At 33.1% G+C, this 11,246-nt stretch overlaps 1 protein-coding gene across 1 annotated transcript; it reads left to right on the top strand.

Moving 5' to 3' along the window:
* Positions 1 to 608: 608 nt before the first annotated feature.
* Positions 609 to 3,212, top strand: LOC144845166 (rhodopsin, GQ-coupled-like). Its single transcript, XM_078702319.1, has 3 exons — positions 609 to 707; positions 1,563 to 1,696; positions 2,247 to 3,212. Exons 2-3 carry the CDS (start codon positions 1,591 to 1,593, stop codon positions 3,152 to 3,154), a joined length of 1,014 nt encoding a protein of 337 aa, XP_078558445.1. The 5' UTR covers positions 609 to 707; positions 1,563 to 1,590; the 3' UTR covers positions 3,155 to 3,212.
* Positions 3,213 to 11,246: the final 8,034 nt, after the last annotated feature.

The raw sequence follows: 11,246 nt of genomic DNA, 5'->3' as shown, positions 1-11,246 counted from the left end.
TACCGTCGCCATGTTAAAAATTGGAATAAATGGCGGGTCCCGTAATTTCACCTATTCTACACTGTATGTAATATGTATACAGATTATACTCTTTGCATGTATATACTATATGACACAAATTGACAGAATTCAGCACTAACAGCATATCATATTCTTCAGTTCTTGTCATAATGCCATAATCTTTATCTGTGTGCAATATTCCAACGTATGACGTGCACGTGGCGTTTGTCGTTGTGCGGATAACTAACTCGTCAAAGTGACGAGTTTCATGTCTAGTTTGTATAAGATTTATATAATTCGACAAGAATGCAATGCAACTGAATTGGTAATGTCACAATGAAAACATGTAATCATTAATAACCCATTATTTAGTACTTAAACCCCTTCATATCATGTAATTTCTTTTTACTCAGATGTTATAACTAATCTACCCTAAATCTGACGTCACTCTATATAACATTGTTGGTGTCGACAGTTGGTGCTTTAGTCTTAAACTCTTCTGAACTGTGGCCTACAGTGACAATGGAGCTTCAACAAACAAACTTGGAAATGACAACCACGAAGGTGGATTTCACTAGTGAAGAAGTAACACTGTCGTCAGCCGTTGAAATACCACGATATCTTAATTATTTTCTGGCCATCTATCTTATCATTGTTGGAACAATCGGTGGAATAGGAAATTCAGTCGTCATATTCATTTTTGGAAAGTGAGGCTTTGTTTTTCTATTATTTCTTATATGCTTTCACGCTTAATGTTTTGTTTTTGTTTAAAGCACTAATGTTGTATTCTTATTTATTGAATTGACCGACCGACTCGGACTGAGTTATTTATAAATCAATAATTCAATGATTGTCAAATTATAAGTTGTTGTCGCCAGTTGTGGAGTATATGTTATGTTTAATAATCGATTGATGATCGGATTTGTAAGTCTGGCGTCTTTGATTCGGATTCCAAATGTAAATTATATTGACAACTGAAACTTTTCCGATGATCCTTAATAATTATGTTATATCAACTCTTTTTGATATTCTCCGATAATATAATTATTAGCAATAACAGATGCTTTCGTGTTGTATTCAGGATGACAAGAGGTGATAGGGTTGCCTGTGATGCTTACTGTTTTGCAAGACATGTCTTGTTTATTTCATTTATATGGAGATAATTTTTAATTAGACTAGTTAATAAAATTTAAAATATTTGTGCTCCAAGGAAATAGCAATGGCAATTAATTTTTTTTAAATATCAATTAGCATCATTCCACCATGCGTGCCGCTAAATTTCAAGTAGAAAACTTATAATCATTTGAAAAACAATTTGGTTCCGTTAATCTAGTTGTAATTATTGTATTAAATGACACGTTAACTGTAAGTACAACTATAAATCAGTTACTGACGTCAACATGAGACCACAGATCTAATTAAAACTTCATGGAGATTGAAGGAATCAAACTGTTTCATTTCAAATAGTAAATATGATTAAATTGTATTTTCTTAAATTCGTGTAAATTCAATCATCCATTTTTATATCATCAAACCATAAACGATGATTATTTATTCCACAGAACAAAATCTTTACAAACACCAGGAAATATGCTGATCATAAATCTGGCCGTTGGCGATCTGATTATGGTGATCACCCAGTTTCCAGCCATGTTCGTTACTACAGTGGCTGGCCAGTGGTTGTACGGTGACATAGGTAAGACCAAGGCAAGCTATATGTGCATTAGATGTACTTACAGTACTGTTGGTATTTGTCACAGCCGACATAAGATCTAAAGACTGTTCCTATCTTGGCAAGGCGAGATTATGTCCTGTTGTTAGATTGCCTTGGTAGTGGCAATGTGGACCAGTGATAATATCAGTAGGCGTCCGTTTGATTATTAATGACTCGACCGTAAGTCGAAATAGAATAATCGCTCGATTTTTTTTTCTATACACCGTCCCAAAGCGGCTTCGATGCTGGTAAAAGACACTACCGATAGGCCTATTGATTCTCTATTTTTGTCAACTTTTAAAAAAAAATTTACCAACGTTTTTTTTTGTTGGACTTGGTAATGAAGCAAATACTACCGAGGCATGTAAGAAATAAATATTTCGACTATTACCATGGGTTGTCCTTGTAAACAATCCAACTATAAATAGACTTAAAACAACCATTTTGATGTATAGGAAGATGTAGTGTTGGATGCGAACCATACACTGCTGCATTGAGTAATAAAATAATTAATAATTGCTTTTTTTTGTAGGTTGTCAGATTTACGCCTTCTTTGGCTCTACATTCGGCGTTATGTCCATAGCATCAATGTCTGCCATATCTATAGACCGTTACTATGCGATTTGTAAGCCCATGAAAACTACTCGCACGATATCGAAACGGCACTCCAAACGCATAATTATGGCAGTCTGGTTGTATTGTCTGGCTTGGTCAGTGCCACCATTGTTTGGGTTTGGGAGCTATTCCCGCGAAGGTTATGGGTTGAGTTGTACATTTGATTATGTAGATCAAAGTTTCGTCAACTCAATTTTTGTTGCCATGTTGTTCGTGACAGACTTTTTTTTGCCATTGGCAATAATTATTGGTTGCTATACGAAGATTGTATTTACGGTTCGCGCTCATAACAAAGAAATGAAAAAAGTCGTGGACAATAAGTTAGAAGATACACTTAAATTGAAGAAATTGAAAAATGAGAAGAAAGAATTTAAGATAGCAAAAATCGGAATGATCATGACGAGTTTATTCTGTATTGCTTGGCTCCCATACGCGTCTGTTTCGTTTATAGCCCAATTTTTCGACCCATCCATAGTTAATCCATTCTTGCAGACCATGCCTGTAGTCTGCGCAAAGAGTTCTTCTGTGTTGAATCCAATCGTGTATGCCATCACCCACGAAAAGTTTAAAACGGCGCTTACCAAACGCTTCTTGCAAAATTGCTGTGGTTCATACGAGAAAGAAGTAGCCGCTAGAGAGCGTAGTCAGAATATTCACCAACGCGCTCAATTTAGAAGAACAGCAGAGAGCTCAATCAGTGCCGTTGTGGAAACCTCTATCACGACTCACGTTTCAGAGGACCCTCCACCAAATCCAGAAGAAAACGTGGGTATCCCTATGACCACAGGTCCAGTATCATTATCCAGTTTAAAGTCAGACAGATAGCAAACGAATGGAACAGCGAGATGAAAATCTTCAACAGATAGGCCTAGTATAGTAGTAAACAAAACTGTATGACAAAGACGGTAATACAAGTGAACGGTAATTTACACTTGGTAAGTTAAAGGATATTAAAGAACCATATTTTAACAACGTATTATTTATAGTATGTATTGTACATATGACTTCTGAACAATCGCGAGATTTATTGCAGCCCGCGCTCGCCGTACAGTACAGCCGTCGCCGTAATTTGCTGTGACGTCACAAGTGCATGGCAAAATCTACCTCATGAGCTTTCACTGTTAACATACAAGAGATTGGTACCGTCACCGTCACTCACAAATGCTAATTTGACCTGTATTAGGCTTAAATTTGCCAAAATGTTTAGTCTGGTATTTTGAAGAAACACTTTATTATCCAGATATAAAAGAAACAAATGATGATGTTTTGGAATCATTCAACCATATCGAACTAAAAACTTTTAATACACATCGCGGTGATTTTCGGTGTGAATAAAGACGATGGTGTTTATAGTAATCGGAATCCACCGGCCTAACCCTTTGTATTCAAAGACGATGGTGAGTAAGTTATAGTTCATGCATTAGGCGTTCATAAATGGCGGCAAAATAATCAAACCGACTCGATACCTAGCTAGCTAGTAGGGCCTAGGCCTAGAATTTAGCTATAGGAGGCGCCCTACTAGTACTAGGGGCAGAGCCATATATAGAGAGAGTTACGTCATTGAATGGATTAGAAGCCGTGTTTGTGTCCAACTATGCCTATGTAGCGTATGGAGTTGAGTCTTTTGTTTTGAAAATGTATAACGTTCAAAAGGCTTTAATTATCGAATTTAATATCAAAACAATCAATTTGATTAAAGGTTTTTGTTAAAATAATAAAAAAATTATAAAGTTACTGCGAACATGATTTAAAACAACAAAAATAGCAATTTCGGAACGGCTCTGGTTGTGCGCTCCATGCACGCTCTACGCGTGCGCGTTTAGTTTGTACAGCGATTCTCTATAGTAATGCATTGTTTTTACATTTTGTTGTTTAAAATCATGTTCGCAGTAACTTTATGATTTCGTTATTATCTTAACAAAAACCTTTAAACAAATTGATTGTTTTGATATTAAATTCGATATTTAAAGCCTTGTGAATGTTATACATTTGTTAAGCAAATGACTCGACTCCATACGCTACATAGGCATAGTTGGACACAAACATGGCCGGCGTGCACACCACGTGACTTTCTAAAATCCGTGAACGCAAAGTCGTAACTCTCTCTATATATGGCTCTGACTAGGGGCCTAGTGCAGCAGCTGTAGGCAAATCAATAGGCTGCCACAACCAAGATCGTATAGTGTGGCAGTGACAATCATAGTGGCGCAAATGGAAGTGACTCGCGAAAAATGATAATCGCATGGGCGCACGCCCATTCCACCACCAGCAAGCGTATTACCCAGCAGTGCCACCAAAATCAATGTAAACAAACAGAAAGGTTAAAGACCCCTTCCCTGCAATTTTGGACGTTTTTTGGAAAATAATACATATATATCACTTTAAAAACATTAAACCATGTCATTCCTTGTCTTAAATGTACGTTTTATGGTAAATTATGATAAAAAGTGAGAAACAATGCACTACCTAAGTAGCTCGCGGCGATCGACCTCTCGTGGACGGTCTTAGGCCTAGCCTAGCTAGGCTTAGTTTTGTAGGCCTAGCTGGTAAACATCGGTAACGTACGAACATCGTACGCTAGCTATATACCTAGCCTGACGTTGTATAGTTGCTGCATTAATTGTCTTTCTATTTTTGCCAGACTCCGTTGATACAAATTGGGGAAAACCCGGTATTTTCGCTGAAAAGTTAGGAATCTTCTATTTGTTTTGGCCTCACGATCGATCGAAAAGTGGGCGAATTTCAGGTGAAAAACAAAAATATCAATCCGCGCGCAATGCATTTTGGGATTTATAGCGGGCCGCTATAATTATTAGAATCGACTTATTTTTCACATTTTTAACCGTTTAAAGACGAAAAAAGTTATCGCAATAGGACCATATAGTATTATTTTTACATTAAATATAGTTTGTGATCTTAAATTAGATCTAAAAAACGTAGGGAAGGGGGCTTTAAAAAAAGTTTTTAATTTTACAACCTTAGAAGAAAGGCGACATAGAGGGGACATGATTGAAGCATACAATATTCTGTCTAACAATGTGGCTATTGATACTGATAGTGATTTACTTTTTCATATACTGCCACTAGGGGTCATAAAGATAAATTGAAAAAGAATAACGATTAAATTGCTGTAGTCATTTTTTTACCTAACGACTTGTAAATTCATGGAATGCTCTCCCTGCCAGTACAGTTGAAGTCGACACAACTATAAAATTTAAAAGACAATTTCAGAAGACGAGAGGGGCTAATAAAGGGCCACGACAGGCCCACCTGCCTCTTGCACCACTCATTTATTTAGAGTGGTGTACGGTGAGTTACAATGAGTTTAGAAGTCAAAGTGTAGACATTTTCAACATATGCAATTATCATCGAACACATAATATAATACACAACCAAAATGTAATTTTGCTAACCAATTCCAAAAAAATCGTACACCTTAATCATTAACACAGAAGACTGCCTCTTGGATGCGACTGGCATCAGTGGGATGAACGAAACTGTCTGTTCTGTACACAGTAGTGTCAGTTGTTTTTTCCTTCTAAAACTCAAACTTTATTCGAACAACGTTTTTGGATCAGCGGCACACGTTTATAAAACGGTGCATTCTTACATTAACAATACAGTTACAAAAATAAGTTACACAAAACAAAAACAAAAAAAGAAATTTAACTTAATAAAAACGGTCAGCAAGTAGATTTAAATATATAAGAATTACAGCCAATACTTAATTTTACCTATTTTTTCAAAAGGAAATAATACAAAAAAGGTCATTAAGTAGTACATGATGTTGATAATCAGTATTACCCTTAGAAAAATTTTCCCAAAAAGAATCATACCCAAAATATATAAGATCATGTTTAAGTGAATTGAAATGTAAGTCTCTTATAGTAGTAAGTTTCCCACATCCAAAATAAAAAGTGGTCTGTATTTTTAACTTTATTATTATTAGATAGTTTGCAGAAACCAGACTCTGTATTCTTCGACCATGTATTCTTTTTGCCTTCTAGTTCTAGAGTGTTACTTCTTGCTTTAAATTTCAAACTTACAGAATCAAAATAAACCACATCAAATAGGTACATCTCCGCTTTAGGTTTATGCTTATATTTTAAGTAGTCGGACAAAGTTGACTTGCTTTTTGCTCGTTCAAACAATTGCTTTGCATTTTCTAAAGAGCTAACATATTTAAAATGTTTAAGCCACGTCTGACTCTCCGGGTTTAAATTAAATTTAGAATCTAAGTCAAAATTATATAGTAATTATTTGATATGGTTAATCTACTTCCATTTAATGTTACCTTGAACCTCAATTAATGACCATATTTTTAAGTCTATTAAAGTAAGACAATCTAAACTTATTTTGTATATAGTAAATTGGTTCCCAACCTAGATTCCCAAGTAATGCCTCTTTGGCAACATTTCTTGGTGCCTTACGAATAATTCTTGCCATTTGATATTGAATGTTTTCTAATTTGTCTAAAGAGCTTACAGAGTTACATAACCATATTGAAGAGGCATAGTTAATAGTGGGTACTAGCCCTATTTGTTCTCTATAACAGATCGCCATAGTAAACCCTATTGAAATCTTCCTGGTTGTTAATAATAGGTAATATAAGCAATTATCCTATTTCCCTTTTTAATTACTTCATTAACATGTGGATCAATATATGACCGAGAGATTATAACACCAAGATATTTATAGGATTTTTTTTCCGTAATATAATGTCTACTAAGATTCCATGTTCTATGTGGATTAACTCTTTGTCCTGTAATTAATACATTTGATTTTTCAAAGTTAAATTCTAGCCTCCATTTTTGTGAATACTCACTAGCTACTTTAAGGAGCTTTGCAAGTTCTTATTCATTATGACCAATTAAAACAATGTCGTCATCGCCAATTTGTGTGTTATAAATATGAACACCTAGTTTATTACTTTTTAATAATTCATTAATTCAAATTGACTGGTGATAATGAACAGCCTTGTTTCACCCCCTCATTAATAATAAACATATCTGATTCTAGGTCATTAAATAAAACTTTACATTTAACATCAGAATACATATTATTTTGTTATAAGATTAAGTATTTTTCCACTAATACCAATTTTTCTAGCAGCATTAATTAAACCTAGTCGCCAAACTGAATCAAAGGCTTTTTTAAAGTCCAAAAAGGCCAGAAATGTTTTTTTACCTTCAGCACGTCTTGTGGCTATAATACTTTTAAAAATGTGATCTTCACATCTCCTGTCTGGTCTAAAACCACCCTGGACTTCTCCAAGAATATCATTATCTAAAAATTGAGAGATATTGTGTGCAAGTATACTATTAAAGATTTTGGCTACACATGAGTTATGTGATACCACGATAGTTATTAAGATCACATAGATCACCTGTTTAAATACCAAAAGTACCAATCATTTGGGATTTTTTCAGTTTGGATGATCCTGGTAAATAATTTTTGGAGAGATAAGGTCATTAGATCACGTCTCCATGTTTCAACATTTCATTTGTTATGGAATCAGTGCCTGGACTTTTCGTATTATTTTTAACCTTTGATAGGGCATAAGCAACATCCTCAAAAGAAATAGTTATATCATCTAAAACATGATCACAAGTTTGCTGACGACTGTTACTTATATCTGGAGAGTACATTTTATTGTTACTGTTATTTGCAATATTACCAAAGTGCAGTTTCAATGATTTTTCATATCATCTTTTTTTTTTGTCTTATGTAGGATCGACCCACTTTTATTTCTTTATCAATAAAATGTTCGTTTACAATGCATGAGTAATGTAATGATAAATACAATATAACTGACATTAAATAACTTTCAGTACATCTGATATCTCACTCTTACCATTGCATTTTATATATAATAGTATAAGGAAAGAATAAAAAAAAAATATTTTCCTCTATGTTATACACTCTTACACGTTTTTCAATCCGTAACAATGTACGTATAATTTACCACAGAATTCTTTATTTTATAACTCAATCTCTTTCAGGCAATCAAAAAAAGTTATATTTGACTTTACCTAAATATCAATTTTATAAACGTTAATTTTATACCTTGCTAAATTGTTACGGTCCATATCTGACCAAATTTTTGTTGCCTTTTCTTTATTTATTAAAAACTCACAATTGATTATACCTTCTAACTCAGCAGTGAACATTAACCATGGACATTTTTTAACAAGTCCTAGTCTATGTTTGACTTTACTTTTATAAACACAGAAAGTTAAAATGGAAAATATTTCATTAATTTTGACATCATATTTTCCAAGTACAATTTTCTCCCATGTAACTTCCTGAGTAAATGCAAAACATGTTTTCAGCATAGCGCAACATTTTACCCAGCAATGTTTTACTTCTTTGCATGTAAATAACATATGCTTTTCATTTTCAACCTCCTCATTACAATATTCACAATAATTACTGTTTGACAAATTCCATAATTTTAGCTTACACTTAGTTGGTAAAATTTTATGTAGCAACTTAAAATTAAAGAAAGCCACTCTTTTTATGTGCAACATACTCTTAACTTTGTTTTTCCAACATAGATTCCAGTCAATAAAACAATTTTGAAGTTGGTTTTCCCATTTATCTTGTGCTTTTGGTATGCACGCTTTATATGCTACATCAGTAAAAGTTTAATATCATCTTTGTCTGATGTATATGATAAGAGTGAATTAACATTTTGTTTACGTTTACTGCTTTTAAGTTCATTTCAGAATTCTTTGGATTGAGGCCCTTCTTTTCCATAATTTTTGAGCAGTTAAATATTTTCTTCTGCATTATTTTACACATAAATAGAGATTTACAGAATTGTCATTTATCTTAGTAGATTTCCCAAAGTGAATTGCAATAGTAATAAATGTCAAAATCCATGTCATTCTTTTTCTTAGCACATAATCTACGAGCTCTACAAGAAATTCTTCTCTGGTTTATTGCAACTCTTTTGTTACATCCGTTACATCATAGGCTTCCTGTGTGAAACAATTGCATAGTCAAGTACACTGGCTTGGTTCTTTTGTATCCAAGTTGTTGTACAAGCACATTTATCAGATCCATTTAGCATTGTTAATTCCCCATTGTTGCAAAGGTCAATTAATCCATGACCATTATAATTAGTGATTGGATCACCCCCTGATATTAAGTTACTTACTTTGCTATTAAAATCGCCAAGAATAATAATTTTGTCATCTTCATTTTGATCTTTAATTATAAAAAATTCTGAGAGTAGAGCTGTATACATTACATCAGTGTGGTATTTCATCTGATCCTTCACATGGAAAGTAACAAACAGCTACTATACATAGTATATAGAATCAGTATTGTTTTCAAATTGGACCTTTGTCCAACATCGCTCTAGATCATCTACTTCTGAATTAAAAACATTTTTATCTAAAATTTTAATATTTTCTTTTATAAGTATCCAATTCCATTGATTTTTTATTACTTTTTTCTCTGTTTTTTCCAATCCAATTGTAATTTTTATTAATATCTATGTTTTCTTCCTTATTTAAGAAAGTTTCAACCATACCAAAAATACTCAAACTTGTGTATGTAGGTTTTTAAGTAGCTTATTTCTTTTTCTTACTCTAATATTATGGAAGGTGATTTTAATAGTGTTAGAATTTGATTTTGGCAATTTCCTTTTCCGTCTTCTAGTTCTCTTTTTACTTTAATGCTTGATTTTTATGAGACTTATTTTTTTTTCATAATTTACACTGGTATCATTGTAAGTTTGCCTATTAATTATATTATTGGTAATATTATTATGGGATTGATTTAATTCAGAGGTTTCAGTATAATTAATACATTCATCTGTTTAAAGGAGAATTGAATGAGTTACCTTTAGTTGTTACATTGTTATTTAAACTTACTACATTTGTTTACCGCTCAAATTACTTCTCTTTGATAGGTACGGCATTGTCTTCTTTGACTGTCTTTTAATACTGCCTGCATACGTTATTATCTCTTATTATGTGTTCGATATAATTGCATATGTTGAAAATGTCTACATTTTGACAAACTGTCTCTCTATTATACTTTTAAATTATAATTTTAATAAACAAACAATACATTTAAATTTGCACACATATCGCATATTTATATACTCAAATAAATAATAAACCCATTTCTATGCTTTATAGAATCATATTCTTTTATATTTCAAAGCTAATTGTTCTCCAGTTAAAGGTACTATGGGCGTGTCATACGTACATTCCGCCCTCTAGTGATAAGTGATGCACCCATGTTTTGACAATTATTGACATGCGTTGCGACGATTGAAAAGTTTGATTTGATTTTAACTTGTTTCTGGAAAGAAAAATATATTTTGCCATGTTCGAAATCTGCCGCGATTGATCTACGCTAATGTTTTTATGACCTTAAAGTAGCATTTTATGACTAGTTGTTGTCTCAGCCTACATAAAATTACAAAAAAAGGCTTACTAAAATAGTCCAGTAAAGATAAGTCAAAAATAGGGTGAACCTAGAACAAATTGCAACAGAATTTTTTTTTTTTTGTCTGGTAAATATGGTTCAAATGAATATCATATCCAAAGTTTACCAAAATTGGACACCGGGAAGTGGGTTAATTAGCATAAATTCAAAATGGCCGCCATTTGCTATTTTGAAGCCTCATATCTCTCTAACGGTTGGATTTAGACCACCTAAGTGCATTACGAGTAGATATAAATGTGATATTAAACATTCTAATTAGCATATTTAAATTCCCATATGACGTACCTATGACGTCATATGGTAGTTGTGACGTCATATATTATGTTATAACTGTTTAAATGACATTATACTATGCGAACAATTTAGGAACTGCAAGAAAACATGTTTCTTGACATACTCCTTGTTGAAATGAACATTATTTCCAAAGTTTACCAAAATCGGACGTCAGGAA

Source organism: Antedon bifida, chromosome 6 (genome assembly GCF_963402885.1).
Source record: "Antedon bifida chromosome 6, ecAntBifi1.1, whole genome shotgun sequence".
NCBI classification, from domain to species: Eukaryota; Metazoa; Echinodermata; class Crinoidea; order Comatulida; family Antedonidae; genus Antedon; species Antedon bifida.
This window is presented reverse-complemented; position numbering and strand designations above follow the sequence as displayed.